The sequence below is a fragment of the Vulpes vulpes genome, unplaced genomic scaffold, assembly GCF_048418805.1.
Source record: "Vulpes vulpes isolate BD-2025 unplaced genomic scaffold, VulVul3 u000000644, whole genome shotgun sequence".
NCBI classification, from domain to species: Eukaryota; Metazoa; Chordata; class Mammalia; order Carnivora; family Canidae; genus Vulpes; species Vulpes vulpes.
The window spans coordinates 1729119-1747028 of NW_027325787.1; the positions used below are offsets into that span (position 1 = coordinate 1729119).

Genomic DNA, 17910 nt, shown 5'->3' on the forward strand with positions numbered 1-17910 from the left:
ATTAACTTAACCCCGGACGGCGGATGCTCGCCACCAGTTCGCTTGGTGAGTGGGGCAGCACCGCGGGGAGACGGCAGGGGAGGGAAGCCAGCCCCCGCGGTTTTTAGGAGAATGGTCTAGGGGCGACAAGACTGTTCCTAGTAAGTCGGGCCCTGGGCTCTGTCCCCTGGCTGCCACAGCGGAGGTGAGCCAGTTGTGGGCCCAGCAGCCTGGCACCAGCTCCCTGTCACCAGAAGGCAGAGCTGTGCGGTGAGGACTACGAGGGTGGTTTCTGTGGGATCTGGAAAGCACTTCCACGGCGCCCCTGGCAGGATAGCCACCCAATGCTGAGAGGGTTAAGTATTAAATCCCAAGGGTCTTGGGGAGGTAGCTTCACCTGCGACACAGCCTTACTTCCTCCCAGTGTATGGAGCATGAAGCCCGTCATGGGATTCCCAGGGCCGTGCCACCCCTCAGAGCCCCCATATCCCAGGACACCCTCCCTTCTGATGCACGGCCATGCACCTCCTCCAGGAAGTCTTCCCAGCCTGCCCACGCAGAGCTCATGGCACTCCGTCAAAAGTGTGCTTATACCATTTCTCACCCTGGAACAGGTCTACCCGTCACCAACACTGCCTCCCACGTACCCCTGCCCTGACCAGGACTTGGGGGGCTCCTTCCGCAGAGATAACCTATTTGTTTCCAGGGTCCTTGGGCCCAGCAGGTGGCAGGAGAAACACAAGCTGGAGAGGATTAGCAAGAGGCCGTTGGGTCTCCTCTGCAACGAGCTGGGAGGAAGGGTACACACAGCACCCATGGACACAGACCCGCCAATGCCCCTAGGGGCCTCCTCTGTGCTAGAGGCCCTCCTGGAACCAGCAGGACACAGGGGACATGGAAGACCTGGGGCCAGCACGCTGGAACCACCCAGGCTATCCTCAGATGTCCAGCTGTGCTGAGACAGCCCTGTGCAGGGCACGGGCTCAGCCCCTCCCAGGGCCTGGGATCCCGCCGGGGCACCCAGATGCCCGACAGATGTGCTTCTCTCCTGTACGGCCACAGGCTGCGAGCCTCTGCATGAGTGCCTTCTCGAAGGCTGGGTTTCCGCACCCGTGAGATGCCTTTCCTCCATTCTCACCATCTCACGTGGATCAGCCACGTACAAGTCAGAAAACTACACTGCCCGTGGATACAATGCTCTCTTCCCGAGCGCCTGCTGAATGATTCACCGGAGAAATTAATCTGCTAACACCCTTGGCTTCCTGTCAGATGAATCTAGTCTTCTTTGTGTGGCAGGTGACAGGGCCCGGCAGCGGAGGGGCCGGGGAGCTGGTCTGGATCTGGTCCAAAACCATCCCTCGTTTTACGGATAAAGCCGACATCATCCTGTCGTGGTTCTCATGACTTCTTCCAGAACAGACTCTGATAAACCATGGAAACGTGCTGAACGTGGATGTGCAGCTGGCAAGATGGCAGGGTGAGGGCAGCTTCCGAGCCACACACAGCGCTGGGTGGAGATCAACACATGGCACTGGGTGGAGATTGACTCTGGCTCGGCCCTGACTGCTGACCTTCGACCTCGGCATCTGCAGGAGCATGTGTTTAACACCTATCGGGAGCGCCCACTTGAAGGACTGGGGAAGTGGGGACAGGAGACCAGAGGGGACAAAGGTGGGTCTGCAGCATGTGTGCTTTATTTACTGAGCACCTGCTACGTGCCAGGCACTGCTCTAGACACCTGGAAGACACTGGCAACAAAAAAAGAGAAAAAACCCAAAGATTCTTGCCCTTGTGGGAGACTCCATCGTGTGTGGGCTGGGGGATAAGCCCTGCGACCGACATGAGAAAATAAACGATCAAAGATCTGGAGAGTGGGATCCCTGGGTGGTGCAGCGGTTTGGCGCCTGCCTTTGGCCCAGGGCACGATCCTGGAGACCCGGGATCGAATCCCACATCAGGCTCCCGGTGCATGGAGCCTGCTTCTCCCTCTGCCTATGTCTCTGCATCTCTCTCTCTCTGTGTGTGTGTGACTATCGTAAATAAATAAAAATTAAAAAAAAAAAAAAAAGATCTGGAGAGTGATAAACACTGTGAACAAGGGGAAGGCAAAGCAGGACAGGACTGGGATCCTGAAGGGTGAGGGGCACACAGGCAATGCCTACTAAGGGCAAGCCCAGCTGTGGGAGGCCAGTGCGCGCAGGCCCCAGTGCCAGGGGACAGGGCGGTACCGCAGTTAAGAGGACCATGGCCTGTGCTGAGAACATGGGGATGGGAAAGGCCAGGGCAGATGGGGAAGAGGTCACTGTGGCAGGAAGAGGGAAGCCTGATGAACACATGTGGGCGACAGGAGATGACGAGACTCAACCAAGCCGACACAAAGCGAAGGACACCCTACAGTACCCAGTCCTGAGGGCCACCAGCGTGAGGCTCTCCTGCCAATGGCCATCATACGAACATGATCAAGGGGCTCAGGGCTGGGTCCTAGGAGACCCCAGGCCAGGCTCCAAGATGTGGGGTCCACCCGATGAGGTCCCGGACAGATGCCCCTGACAGCCCATGAGGACAGCTGCAAAACCACAGGTGTACCACAAGATAGACACTGCAGAGAGGTGATTTCAGGTGCAAAAGAGGAGAGACAGGATGAAGAGTTGGGGCCAGGAGAGCCAGACATCGAGGAGAGGTTTTTAACAATGACTTGAAGTCTCTGAAAGTTCTTCTTCACAATCATTGAGCATCCCTGAATCCCACCCAAGGCAGAAGAAAAGAGAACATCCTTTCGTCCCACGGGTGGCGTGGGGTGGGGGGCAGGTTGGTTAGACACACAGAGAAGCTCTCGTAAGGGTAGGAGTTGTGACATCTCCCTTCCTTAGGTCGGAGGCAGGGGACAAACACTCAGTGTCTCAGGATCAGTGTCCCTGTGTGTGTGTGTCTGACGAGATGCCCTGCTGGGCTCTGTCCTGCCCCTGGCACATGGCTCCGTTGAGGTACATTTGCCAAAAAAAAATTTTTTTAATAAAAAAACCCCAAAACTGAAATGTTATAAATAACAGTACAATATCAATATCAGCCAAAGAGAGCACAGGCATGCTCCTAAGATGATACGTGGGGCAGAATTGAAGAAAGAAGAAAGAAGAAAGAAGAAAGAAGAAGAAAGCAGCACCCCTCCCACCTCCCAAACCCACTTCTAGGCAACCACACAAAAAAGAAATCAACTTTGGTCTTTATTTAAAAAGAAACCGAAAGTGCTTCACTCATCTATGTTTTACAATTTAAAGCAGGAAACACTATTCCATAAATACGTCTCTGCACCTTCTTGCCGATGGGCCTCCCCTGCTGACCTCCCCCCTGCTCAGGGGGCCCCGGGACCCCGGTCAGAGCCTACGCAAGCACGCACCCAGCTCCCACGTCCAGGGCCGTGACCATGCAGGCCCTGCCCGTAGACCACCCACCCCGCCCCCCACATGCCCCCAGAGACCCCTGCCTGCCAACCCCCCCAGTCTCTTCCCAGCCTGTCCTTCAGAGCAGGAGACACCACCTTTCTGACTGATGTATACTGATCCTATCTGATGCCAGGACACCCCATGCACCTGTCAGAGCCTCAAAAACAGCTTCCCTGTGGTGTCCTAAGCCTGAATTGTGGTGAAGAGTGCATAGTTGTAGACACTTATGACAAAAAAAGAAAAAAAAAAAAAAGCCACTACGTTGTATACCAAGGACAGGTCAATTTTACGGTATGCACACTATACCTCAATAAAGCAATTTAAAAAAAAAAAAAAAGTAAAAGCAAGATCCAGTGTCCACATCTCTGCAGAGGCTTCTGCTCAGCAGCAGACCCTGAGAGGAGACCCGTGTGCTCTGCGTATGGACAACCCCTCTCAGGCTCCATGTGGTTCAGAGGCTGGAACAGAGACTGCTGAGCAGGGAGGCAGGAGCCAGGGTTCCAGGGTGCAGCGGTAGCTGGCAAAGGGGCCTCCAGAGTATGGGCTTCCAGACGGCAGGGGGACATCATCAGGGAAGACCACAGGTACCCTCAGGAGGAGGGTAGGAAGTTACCCAGCACGACGGGGCAACAGGGTGGCTGGATGGGGCAGTGGGACGTGTGTAACGCCAGACTGGACCACATGCCACTGCCATTTCCGTAGGTCAGAGGGTTGATGACTGGCCCAACCTGATTCGTCTGTGTGTGATATGGCCAGGGAGCTCGGGCTGCAGGGTCTACTTGCGGGCCACGTGACCCAGGGCTTGCCACCGAAGCCCTACGAGCCTCTGTGTTCTCACCTATCAATGGGCTGGCACGGTCACAGCCCAGGAGCACGCTCCCCTTTGTATGTGTTTACCATACACGACATCCAGCGCAGGGCGGGCTCACCAGGGGCTCACACAAGGAGGCTCCTCTGCAGGGGGTGTCTCCGGGGCAGGCAGCACCTAGAACCATGCCTGAACCACCAACCTTCCACAGGCATCTCTCCCCCCATAAAACCAGCCCCCAGAATAAACCAGGTCAGGCAGCGTAACTCTGCTCAGCAAAGCAGACCCCCACCTTCCTGACGTTACCACAGAAATGGGAGGGGAGCCACTGCCCCCGGGGCCGGGGCCTGGGCTGGGGCCTGCGTGGGTGGCATCTGGCATCCGCTACCTGGGGAACCATGAAATAAAGCCAGAGCCAGGGGAAGGCGAACATCAGGTTCCCCCTTAACTAATACACAGAGAGGGGAGCAGCGTTTGCTGCCAGGAGCCTCTAGGTGGGTCTGGGCAGCCTCTGCTAAGGCCATGAGTGACCACAGCCAGCTGCGCTGGGGACCACGGGGAGACCCATGAAACCTCACGTCCTCTGGGCCCACAGAGAGAAAAGTAGACACACCAGGCAGCCGGCACCCAGCAGCACAGCCACCAGGAGTAAAGTGACCCAACGCTTGGCTACCCCGACCTGGCACCTCCAGACCCTCCAGCAGCTCCCAGGGCCATGGCACTAAAACACAGCTTCTCTGGAGAAACTTTCTAGGCCGGCCCCTCAGGGTACTCTCCCCAAAGCCTTGAGGCAGCTCTAGATACTCTCATATGGACAGAAACAGGGGTGGCCAGATGCCCACGGGAACAGGGTATGAGATGCCACAGAGGAAGGCTTCAGTTTCTGTAGAAGCCACTCCTGCATGGGGTCCCTCCTGCCTTCCTGGATCCTCACCGATCCTAGGCGGTCAGAGACCTGCACTCACCAGGTCTCCACTGGAACAAGGCCCAGCCAGCCAGCACACTGTGCCTGGGGCCTGTAGGCTGATGTCCATGAGCCACGGGCAGGGGTCAAGGCATACACATATGGCATCCCCCTCCTTAACCCACCCAGCAGGTGAGCTGGCAGGTAGGCATTAACCTCTAATTTTCTGGAAGGTTCCCAGAAGGACATTTCTTTCAGTCTTTTCAAAGTCACACCGAGTGTGCAAGCCTAGGACTTGGAAACCTTGCCCATCCGGGCTCCAGAGACCAGGAGGAGGCATAGAAACAGATCCAGGATGAGACATGAGGGAGAGATCGAGCACCGGGTGAATAAATGTGTAGCAGGATCCTCACAGAAGGGACAGGACTTCCCTCGGAAGAGTCTCACTTTCTTGCCAACAGGAACCACGTCCCAAGGTGGTGTGGATTCAATGTTTACGAAGGAAAGACCCCCGAGCAAGTCCACCATAGGGCCACCTCAGGCCCCTAAGCCAAAGGAGGCAGCAGCCAGGCCTGGCCTGCACTTGTATGCGAGGGGGGGGGGGGAGAGGGGGGCTCTTTCCCGACTTTGCACCTCAGCGTGATAAACCACCCTTTAAGAATCTCACCCCAACAAGCCCGTGTTTTCACCTCACGGGCTCTGTGCTGGCGGCCAGAGCTGTGTGTCCAGCAGCTGCTCAGAGGCGCCGGCACTGCCCAGGCACGACAGGGGGCAGCTTCTACTCACCAGACAGTGGGTCTCTGCCAATCATCAAAACATTGGGCAAATTCATTACGATCAGCTGCTGGAGAACTTCCTACAGAAACAAAGGGGGAAAAGGTACAGTTAAGAACAGGAAACAAAATGACAGGACGACTAAGAAAATTAGTTTATCAAGTCACTGGATGAACACATGGCCACTCAATGGTTACGTATGAAGATCCTATATAATAGAAAGGAATATTTAGGATACAAATACACATGAAAAGTCCAAGTTAATTATACTTCTGCCTCAATCACTAACAAGTGTAAATCACACCCGCCTCTGTACGGAGACCCTGGGGAAAAATGAGGATCTACTGCAAGCCAAGGCTAGAGGATTAGGGGTAAGGTTCTTTTTAAGAGAAGTCTTTATTTTCATCATATGGTTTGCTGGTGCAGTTAAAAAAAAAAAAAAAAACTACAGAATAAAGATGAGAGAGATGCTACTGAGTCTTTGTAACCTGATGCTTCAGGATCCTGGCATTCAGCAGGTCTCAGATACGGAGCTGCAGAGGAGGAGCCTTCTCTCCTTTACAGCAGTGGCTCCCCAGGAGAGGGGATAAATCAAAGCTAATCCGCACCCGTGGGGGGAGGGGGCTGCACGGAAATGAGCCGCCTTCTGGCCCTCACACCAAGGGGCTTTGAGAGAAGGCCCAGGCACCAGCCATCAGTCATGCCCCCGTGTCTGGGGCCTTTAACAAGCTCCCCCCACCCCTGCCGCCCCAGTGTGCGGGCTCCCAGGCGCCCACCCACCACTCCCGTTGCCCAGCACGCTTCTCAGGACCGGTCGGTTTTCCGCGCCCAGATGTGCCCTGTTATTCACAAACCAGAAGGTGTAAAAGTCTCATCTTACGGAAGACAAGGAAGGGGGCAGGTTTTCCTAAGTATTCTTGGTCTTACAAAAGTGGTCACTATAGAAGTTCTTCACCAACAAAGCTCCTCCTACATCTTTTTTTTTTTTTTTAAAGATTGAGCGAGAGCACACATGTGTGCACGTGAGCAGGACGGAGGAGCAAAGGGAGCAGACTCCTTGCTGAATGAGCCTGATGCGGGGCTGGATCCCAGGACCCTGAGACCATGACCTGAGCCACAGTCAGACACTTAACTGAGTCACCCAGGGGACCCTTCCTCACTCTTTTTTAAAAATTATTTTTTAAATATTTTATTTATTCATGAGACACACACACACAGAGGCAGAGACACAGGCAGAGGGAGAACCAGGATCCCTGCAGGGAGCCCAATGCAGGACTTGATCCCAGGACCCTGGATGAGGCCCTGAGCCAGAGGCAGATGCTTAACTACTGAGCCACCCAGGCGTCCCTTTTACTCTTTTTATAAATGTTCCCAGTGAGACAGCTTTTTCCCAGCACAACATAAATGTGAAGATCTCTGTATTCCATATCCTGCTAACCAGTGCTGCTGAAGGGAACAGGGACAATCAAACCATCCTCTAACCCCACAGGGCCCAGCTGAACAGCCCAGAGCAAAGTCCAAATCATCACATCAGAGTGGCAGCCTTGGCAAGCATGCCTGGAGAGGCCAACCACCTTCAAAAAAATAATAATAATAAAATACATAAAATGATTTTAGTCCCCCCCCTCAGTGTCTTTCTATGGCTCCTGTCCACCCCAGAAGGTGGAGGGGAGCGGATGCGGCCCCACACTCACTGGACTGTCTCCCCTCAATGCTGGCACATGTTTTTATTATCTGGGGTCATGGGTCACCACAACAGAGAAGCTCAAGTTTTTTCAAACACATCTTTGTCAGCGAATACCTGCGCTGGACAGTAGTGTGAGCCGCAGAGCAGCGTCAACCCTCCTTCGGCCTGAAAGAAGTCAGCACACAGACAACACAGTCTGTCACCTGCATGCTCCTGCCCAAGGAGTCCATGGTCCCACCCTGTGGCAAAAACACCGGTAAAGAGTAAAATCAGCAAAATCCACTTTCCAGCTGGCCCATCTGGCAAAAGGAAGGACTCCAGAGGAGCCCCTTCTATCACGCAGTCCCTTCCCTGCCTCGACACTAAACTCGCGTGCTCAGCCTGGCTTCTGGGAGATTCCTGGTTATCATTGTCTAACAGGTTCCGGTCCCTTCTGAAGTCTTAGCTGGTTTCCCTCTGCCACCATCCAGGCGCCTGGAGCACCAGCCCCATTATCAGGGTGCCTACTGTGTCTAGAAAGGAGACAGAATGTGCAATCATCCCCATGAGCTCTGCTGTCGTACAAGGTGGTATTTTTATGTTTATGATTATCTCAGCAAAAGACCGGCTGGAATCACTGCTAGCAAATATTGCTAGAAAACCCACGTATTCTCCTCCCCAAACAGGATGTTTTACCCTAATCAGTACTTTTAATGTTCCCCCCACAAGAAATATGTCACCTGTGTAATCAAGAAGAAATATTTTAGGAACAGAGGATTTTTTAAAAAATGTGTTCCTTTCCAAAACATACTGTGGGCCTCCTAAGATCTAATCCTGTGGCCCAACGCACTCCTGAGACATGAGCCATCACCCTAAAGGACCACCAATTGCATTTCTAGCAAAAGCAGGCTCCGGGTATAAGTCGCGAGGACAGGGACAATGAGAAACAGAAAGACAATGAGAGACACTAATTTTCAGCATTCTAGCGGCCACCCTAAAAAAAGGCAAGAAAAAAAGGTGTGTGTGTGTGTGTGTGTGTGAAAATATTCAAATAATACATTAAGCCAACACACCCAAAATATTATCACTTTGCCAAATAATTAACATAAAATCACGAATGCGATATTTTACATTTTCTTCTATACTAAGTAAGATCTCTGGAATCCAGCAAGGAGACATTGACAGGCACAAGCCATCTCAATGCAGATGCTGAATCTCCACTGGGAACACCAGATCTGAAAAAGTAGCTTCACACACACCCAAGTCATCCCACACACACTTAGAAGTTCTCTAATGACTGAACCAAGTTATCAGTTTTTAAATTTCATTAAAATTTTACTTCCTCAGCCCCACTAGGCACATGTGGAGGCTCCAAGAGCCACCTGTGACTAGCAGCTGTCACACCCCCATCACAACAGTCACCCCCCAACACCAATGACCAGGGCATTCGGCAGCGGCAGGCAGTCCCCAAGGACAGAGGAGAGAATACATCCCCTCGTCCCCCCCTCGGGGTGGCAGGGCCTCCAAGGCGACAGGCCAGGCCCTCCATCTAGTGGGGACGTGAGGTGGTTGCTGACAAGGAGACCCTCCCGCCTGGGACACAGAACAGAAGGCCACTGTGCTGGCTGCAGCTGACGCTGGGCGGCTCAGCGGGCACCTGGTCACACCCTGGCCAGCAGCACGGTGGGGGCGGGGGGGCGGGGCGGGCAGAGCCAGGATGGACAACACAAGCCCGGTGCTGTGCTCTGCGCAGCCCTCAAATTCGCAAGCAAGCCCTCCTGGAGCCACCCAGGCCTTTGCTGAAAAAGCACAAGCAAAGGCCATGGTCACACCCTGAGGCAAGGACAAGGGACAAGTGCGCCCACGAGCTTCCGTGCCACCCCTCTTCCTGTGGCCTGATGGACAGGAGGGCAGAGTCAGACTCAGGGTGCAGCCTTCCCCAGAGATCCCCAGCCCTCTGCAGAACCTGGGGGGGGGGGGGGGCGGTGACAGAGTAAGGTTAAATAAGAGATCCAGGGTGGATTCTATACCTCTTCCCTTCTCTTCCCCCTCTCCCCTCCGAGTCCATTATAGGATCCCAATAGGCAACGCTGGGGAAACCCCAGATGTTCCTTTTTCGATGCACTAACTGCATTCCGGGATCCATTCCCACTAACTGCTGTCAACAAACTGAAAGGAAAGTTCGAAGAATGGGAGAGAAGGAGGGTGGGGTCTATGGGTTCTCCGCAACAGAGGCTACAGAGTGCTTTGTAATGTAAAGAGGGCAGAGAGCCTACCTGACACCAGACAGGCTGCAAATTCAGAAGCTAGGATCTTATCTGAAGTCCTGGGTTCCTCCCAGGGCCACGTGGGCCCTTCTGCTGGGGGAGGGATGGGACCCGCCAGGACACTCTCCAGGGAGTGTCTGTCACCTGGGGGGGGGGGGGGGGATTGCCAGAGTTGTCACCCCAGCTGGGGGGGAGGGGTGTTGCCAGAGCCTACACCTGTGTTTGCACATGGTGTCAACAGGCCTGGGCGCTTGCCCGAGGACTCTAAGCTTCCTGACATCAGCAGCACCCTAAGGGAGACACAGGGCCCATAGCATGGCTCCGGAGGTCACGGGTGGGGAGAAGTTCTGAGAACACAACCAGCAAGCTGAGTAGAAGGAAAACGCTCCCTTCTGGTTAGAATCTTTTCCTGAAAATACAGATGTATTCGGTGGCGAAAAACATAGACCACAGGAGGGAGAGCCCCGCTGCAGGCCCCAAGGTGATGGGGCGATGCCAATGACACCAAGGGCAACAGAAGCTGCTGCTGAGCAGATCCCAGAGGTACCTGGTTATGTGCAAACCCCACACTTGATCACGACTAAGCGGGTGGCCACAGTGGACCACCCTGCGGCACACAGGACCAGCACCCAGGAGCATGGCCTCTGCACCCATGACCCCACACACTCCTCCTGCTGGTCTCTGAACCCATGGGGGGCCCCGGGCTGCAATCCGGGCCAGTGCCACGAGGTCACACTACAACCTTGCCATCCCTCCTGTCACCAGACCTCCTCCGTCCTCCCTCCAACTCCAACTCCTCTCAGGAAACCTTCAAAGTTCCCTAAATGTCTGCATTTGGCAGGTATCAGCCAGGTTTCAGGATGAAAAGATGTGGAAGACTCTTGTCACTGCCCTGTGGACAGGGCTGCCAGCTAGAGGTGGGGGGGAGGGATCGGAGGCTTGAGCTGGTGCAGCAGTGCCTGGGAAGGATGTGGATGGACCCTCGCCGGGGCCTGGGGCCTCAGTCCACCTGGCCTGCCCTGGGGCCTGATGTGACCCCCAAGCTCCGGGGGCTTGGAAGTGAGGCTCAGTTTTGCCTTCTGTCCAGTCACGCCATTGGGGAGGTGGGCCCTCCAATTCCATTTTGGCCAGTCCCCATTCAGGACTTATATAGGGTGCACCCACCTGACCATGACAGCTGAATGTCCTGGAAGACCCAAAATGAGCCCATGCTTTCTCCCAGGACCTCCCCTCTTGGTTTAGGAATGAGGGGGGACTCAGCTCAGGCCCCTTAAAACCCTACACTTACCTCTGGGAATAAGTGCACATACCCTAAACTCTCAGTAAACCTAAAACAACGCCCCCAAAACCTCAAAATACAAATAAAAGTACAACAGGGTATGTGACAGAGGGGAAGCACCTCAACACTGTGGCTACAAACAGACCAGGGGGGATGGTTGGGTCCGGAGAGATCTGGTGCTTATCCTGGTTGGACCACAAAAGGTGCTTTGGAGGAGGATACACAATCATGTGCACGGCCCCTGAGGGTGTATTAGAAGAGGAAAAGAAACCTTCAAGGAACATATACCAAAACAACAGCGCATTCTTCACTAGAGCCACCAGATGAGAGCAAACCTCCCTCCCCTCCCCCGCCACCCTTCCTAAGGGTCTGTAACCTGCTCCTACCCCCTGGGATAACGGTATTTCAACCCCGTGCCATGCCAGCCACTGAGCTGTGAAATGACAGGTTCACGAAAATTATCTTTTCCTGTGAGACAATTCCCCACATATCCAGGAAGAAAATGAAGTACATTACCATTCTTTTAAAGCCCTGCCTCCCCCGCACCCCCCTCCATCAAAAAGCACTCTGGCATCTCCCACCAGGAAATGTAAAGCCCCCCTCAGCTGGCAGGAGCAGATGCCAGCTAGGAAGGGGAGGGCAGGGCTGACTCACAGCATGGCCATGCCCTGGGGATGGAGGGGGAGGCCCCCGTGGGGAGTGAGTGGTGGGCTCCAGAGGTCCTGGAAATCTAGGCTTAGGGGGCCCCAGAGAAGTTCTACCCATGGGCTGGGGCATGTAGAGGCCTCACTGAAGGGGCTCACAGTCCTGCCAGGGCCCATCCAGACCTCTGTGCCCCATCAAACAGAAAGGTCGTTTTCTCCCATGGTGGAAGAAATGCAAGGTCTCGGAGAAGTTTCAGGGTAGCAACGTGCGCGCGCACATGTACACCGGGATTGTTGGATTAAGAACACAGATTTCAGGACACCTGGGTGGCTCAGGGGTTGAGTTTCTGCCTTCGGCCCAGGGCGTGATCCTGGGGTCCCGGGATCGAGTCCTGCATCAGCTCCCTGCACAGAACCTGCTTCTCCCTCTACCTGTGTCTCTGCCTCTCTCTCATGAGTAAATAAATAAAATCTTAAAAAGAGAGAGAGAACATAGGTTTCATGAAGACCCTGAATTATTTTTCTCCCTTCAAATGAAACTGAATTTTATGGCTTCATATTGTTCCTGGAAGACCAGATACATACATGCTGCCTTTAAAGGTCAAGTTTTCAGGCCCACAAGTGACCCTCCGTAGGGGTTTGAATAGGAGCTGATGACTGAGTAAATGAGGGAAAATCCCAGAAAAGGTAACACAACCACACAGAAGAGGCATCCTGGAGGTTACCAAGGAGATCACAATAGGCTGAGCAGCAAATGTGCCTTCCGCACAGCCAGAGAAACAGATAGCATCGACTTGGATCAGCCTCATCCCAGACTCCACACCGACAATAGGAATAATGCCCGGTATCGGCTCTGAGTGCACACCTAGCCCTCTCTAGGCCAGCAGTTCAGATATTCAGAAGACACCGCTGAGTACGCGCTGGGAGCTGAGGACTGTCAACCTGAATGAAAGGCAGGGAGGTAGAAATCCCAGCCCAGAAGGGCAGGGGTCAGAGTAGCATAGCCAAACTCTGTCCAGGCAAGTCGGCAAGGCTTCCCAGAGGAGGTGGCTTCTGAGCTGGGCTATGCACAAGGCTTAAGAGTCCCAAGACAGACAAAGCCCAGGATGGGGTCAGTGCTAACTGTGGCCCTAAGTCAAGCCTTGGGTTCAGCTGTACTATGACGCCCTGCCGTTTCCACAGGGGCACGTTTTCTCCCCCATATCCCTTACCTCGACTGTTGCCCCCTCACAACCCAATTCATCCTCCAAAGCTCACAGAAAACATCACCTCCTCCACACAGCTACCTCTGATGCCCTTGGCCACATCCAAGCTTCCTTCCTCTGAATTCTTCATGCCTTCTCCGCTCACATCTGCGGCCCTTCCACAAGTTGCCTGGTCAACTCAACTCCCCACTCAGAAGTGGGGAAAAGCTATTTCCGGGGACAGCTGATAAAATTAGACTCATCCGAAAATATTCCCCAAAGTTATATTAAGATTTTTTTTAAAAGGGGCGCCTGAGTGGCTCTGTTAGTTGTCTCTTTTTTTTCCCCTACATTTTTAAAAATTTAAATTCAATTTGCCAACATACAGTGTAACACCCAGTGCTCATCCCATCAAATGTCTCTGGATCTCAGCTCAGGTCTTAATCTCAGGGTCTTGCGTTTAAGCCCCACACCCAGCAGGAGTTGGTCTCCACACCCAGCCTGAAGCCGGCTTAAACACACACACACACACACACACACACAAAACACAAAACTCTTTTTTTTCTTTTTTTGGAAGAGGTGTCCTGTCTGTCACGCTAGCAGGGGAATGAAGCCCTGAAGACCATCTGCTTTGCTCCCCCACCAGGATGGACGTAACTCAACGATCTTTGCCGGGAATCCTGCAGATGTTAACAAAAGTTTAAGCGTCTCAGGGTAACTGTGTGATGCTGGTAGGGATACGCCACACTCTACAATTGTTAATGCCCAAATCGGATGGTTCTATGAGCAAACCAAGCAAAACAAGGTTAATTTAGAATTCATATGTTACAGAGGTGACTCAGACAGGAAAGGTATCCCTTGAACTCCCATGTTCCCAGGGCCTACTCTAGCACCTTCTAAGGGGCGTCTGAACCCCACAGCAAGAACACTGCCTGGGGGCGCATGGCACCGGCTAGGGATCACGCAGGTGAGATGCCATTGGGATCCCACAAGGCTGAGAGCCCACAGAGACAGAGACTGTGTCTCTGCCTCTCCGTGTCTCTCATGAATATATAAATAAGATCTTTATTTAAAAAAAAAAACTGCCTGAAAGCCTGGCCTGGCCAAGCACACACCTAACCACAGAGAGGGTCCCATCTCTTCTTTGCTCCCAACAGTCACATGAAGTGGTCAGGAGAAGAATCACTAGAATGTCTGGTCTGGGGAAGCCACAGCACGGTGCTGGTAGGGGGTCCAGGTGGGGTCCAGAGCAAGGGCGAGGAACAGCAGTCTGGGTGGCGAGCTCTCCCTGGCACCACGCCCACTACCTGGTGGCCGCTGCCCCAAACTGGAGCTCTCCCCACGGGGGATGCTGGCCTCACACCTTCTGCCGTGGTACGCAGCACTGACAGCCAACTGCCCTCACCCTGACCACTCACGCCTCCCACCATCACCCCATCTGAGGTCAACAGGGACCGGACTCCCAGACACGCGCCACAGCCCACGCTCTGGGCTATCACCGCTGACAGCACGAGTTGCTAACATAGCTGCTGGGTGGAGACCTAAGCCTGATGATTTACCCTCAGCCGCCTGTTCAAAGCCGGGCCCGTGGGGCACGAGCTTGCGGTTCCATCTGGACGCGGGGCTGTGGCTCCTGCTGCACCCCCGATGGGGGCGGGGGCCCTGGCAAAACGAGTGGGTAATGAAGTGCTTTTATGTTAAGAGGCTGTCACGTAAAGCTGCTGATAGATTCAATCCATCTGTTCTGAGTCCTTTCAATTAATCCTGGGGTCCCTAGGGCCTGAAACCAGTTCGCACTCACACGAGCCCGAGGGCTGGGGCCGCCTTAACTAGGCCACGCCACATCTCAGGAACCAGCGCTGCCCACCCGGCCACCCGCGACAAATCTTCCTGCCCCCAAGCATTTTGGTGGCGGCCTGTCCTCATGGCTCTGTTCACAGAAACAAACTAAGACCAATTTTGGTTCAGAGAAAAACAAAATATTTCCTTTGGGCTGATGGGGGGGGTGGGTAGAGACCCAGAGAGAGGAGCCCCTGGACACTCAATCACTGCTGTGTGGGCAATCCTACTTGCCATGTGACCTGAGGGCAAGCCACATTCCCGCTCTGAGCCACAACCTCACCTCTAACAGGACTAGGACCATCTCTAAGGGATACCTGGCCCCTTCACAAGTTGGGGGAGGGGACCCAGGAAAGCAGACCATGGGCGGGCACCGAGGGGCACAGCCCAGCTTCTCGAAGTTGCTGACTCAGGGCTGCCGACGTTGAAAATAGGCAAGTGCCCACAGGTCGCAGGACAACCCAGGGGAACCCCAACAGGGGCGGATCTCGAGGATGCTCATGTGGCCCCACTAATGCCTGTCCCCTGCCCTTGAGGGCTGGTATGATGCTGAGGGTTGCTCTGTGGGAGGAGCTGTCTTATCTGATGCTGGGAAGTACCTATCCTGAGCCCCTGGACCAAAAAAAAAAAAAAAAAAAAAAAAACCAAAAAGGTGGTGGGGTGGCCCCGGAAGCACGGGCAGGGCACTCGACTCAGCTCCTCTGAAAAGAATCTCTGCCCATAAATGGTGTTTTGGGAACCACTTCACATGGTAAGTACAAGGCTGTCGGCGGCAGCTAAAGCTAGGCTCCAGGGAGGAGCTCCTGCCTTGATGCCATCAGCAACCGTGGGGGCAGGGGGCCCGGATGGCCTGCCAGATGGATGGACACACAGCCTTGCTGATGGATCCTGGGCAACAGCAGGGCATTAGGGAGACTAGCTTCTAAACTGGAAAGAGCCATCCGGGTTACATACAGGACAGAGAAACTGAGGCCCAGAAAGGCAATCACAGGCCCACAGCATCACATTCGGGTCTAGAAACCCAAGTCTCCTCTAACTCAGCCTTAGGGCTCTTTCTCCTACAGCAAAGAGCCCACTTCCATTCCTCCATGTCCAAGGGGGGCCTCCTACCTTCAGGACCCTGCTCCAGGAGGCCGCAGGGGAGGAAGGAGAGGGCCTGTGCTCACACACAATGCCCGGAGTGGTTCGGGTGGCCCTGTCCTCTCCTCCTGGTCAAGACAGCAGCACCAGAGCTTGCGGTGGACACAAGGAACCCCACTCCTCGACAGGAAGGGATCTTATAGCCACTGGACAGTCCCCTTCCACAAGCTCCTTGGCAGAGTCAACGTTTCTGCGGACAGGCAGGCAAGCACGGGCGTGGGGCTCCCAGCCTATACCACTCGCTGGCCAGAATGCAGCAGGCAGATGTGCATGTCCCCCAGGGGACCCCCCAGGCTGCCCCCTGCACCCCCATCAGATGTGGGCCCCAGGCTGATTCCCTGGGCACACCCACAGAGCCGAGTGCAAGCAGCTTGCTGGGCAGGACAAACATGGGGTCTACACATCCACTGTGCCCCACTCTGTTCCACCCCATCCCACAGCCCAGGCAGAGAGGACGTGAAACACCTGAACTGAGCAATGCCAGAAGAGGCTAATCCAGAAAGGCTCCCAGGAAGAGGTGGTGCTGAGCTACCCAGGACAAGGAAGAGCAGGTGCCATCCAGGCACATGTGCACACACAGGGGCCACACTGGTGACAGGGGGAAGGGGGAGGCAACAAAGCCAAAGGAAGAAGCAGAAAGCACCCCCCCACCTCGTGTGTCCCAACGTGGGGCCCCGGAGTCACTGCCCCAGGCAGCCCCAGGGTGGAGCACCAGAACCCGCTCAGGGCGCCAAGGCCCTGCCTGCGCTCTGTGCTCAGTGCGACTGTGGTGGCAGAAGCAGCTCCCAAGTCCCCAAACCCAACGCCCCAGCAGCCTCTTGCTGCTGGGCCTCAGCTGCAGCCCCGCCAGGGGGCCAGCGGGCAGATGGGCATCACCCTGACCTGCAGGAGAGGAGCAGGCAGGCAGGCAGCTCCCAGAGGGCGCTCCAGACACTAAGGGAGGACACATGGCTGCTCCTGGGTCAGGGGTCCCAGCCCAGCCCTGCTCTCCCCCTTCACAGGTCCCGGCCCAGCCCCGCTCTCCTCATTCCAGGTCCTGGCCTAGCCCAGCTCTCGGAGGCACAAACACAGGCGGCCCACAGACACTGGCAGCAAGCCTGTCATAGAAGCTACCTGGGTGTGGGGGTTTGCCCTGCAGGCCCTCAGGAATGGGGTCATCCTCCATACCCCCGTTCACCCCACATCTCTTTGCCTTCTCCATGGGCTCTGGCTCAACCAGGCAGGAGGGAGGACCAAAAGAGAACATCTGATCATCCTTTCCTTGTTCTCCTTTCTCTCTTCCCTCATGTCTCTGGAGGAAAAGCACACTCCACGGCCTATAGGGCAAAGGATGGCCAAGGTCAACCCCAAGGGCTGGCAGGTGCTGTGCTGAGAACTCTAAGGACACACATGGTTGGGGTTGGGGGTACATGGTGGATTAGCGATGCCTGGCCTCGGGCAGGGAGAACAGAGAACGGCAAAGGCCTGAGAGAAGTTGGTCTGGTTCTATGAAAACGTGGAGGGAAGAGTAAACTCTTGGTAAGACTGTACCACCTGCCTCCCCACTTCTTCTCCCTCCCTCCCCCTCCTTACCCCCCCAGCTCCCCTCCCTTCCCCCAGCCTCCCCTCCCTCCCCTGGGCTCTCCTTCTTCCCCCCCCTCCCCAGGTCCCCCTCCAAAAAAGCTGCAGGTGAAACAGATGAGATGGCACAAGTTACCAAGAGGTGAGGTCTGGCTCTAAGAGGAGGGATTTCTGTGACCCTGAGGAGAGACACCCACAGGGTGTGATACATGCTCCCTTTGCTGGGTGGAGAGTACCAGGACCTGTGCATTTGGAGGGGAATCAACTAGATAACTACCTAAGTAGGTAGGATTTTGCTGTGAGAAAAGTAAAAGGGGAGGACGCACTTGCTCCTCATTCTAGTTCTGAATACAAATCCTCACATCAATGTTAGGTGACAGCAGAGGGGAAAGAGCAAGTATAGTCTGTCAGCGATGGCACGTCTAA

The 17910-nt window shown here is 54.8% G+C and overlaps 1 protein-coding gene across 2 annotated transcripts in view; it reads right to left on the reverse strand.

Moving 5' to 3' along the window:
- The window catches only part of CCDC88C (coiled-coil domain containing 88C), a 121582-nt gene that overhangs the window by 63627 nt on the left and 40045 nt on the right, over nucleotides 1–17910 (reverse strand). For both annotated transcript variants that reach the window (XM_072745575.1, XM_072745573.1), the window contains exon 4: nucleotides 5918–5987. In XM_072745575.1, the coding sequence (XP_072601676.1) occupies nucleotides 5918–5987 (70 nt within the window). The remainder of the gene's footprint in view (nucleotides 1–5917; nucleotides 5988–17910) is intronic.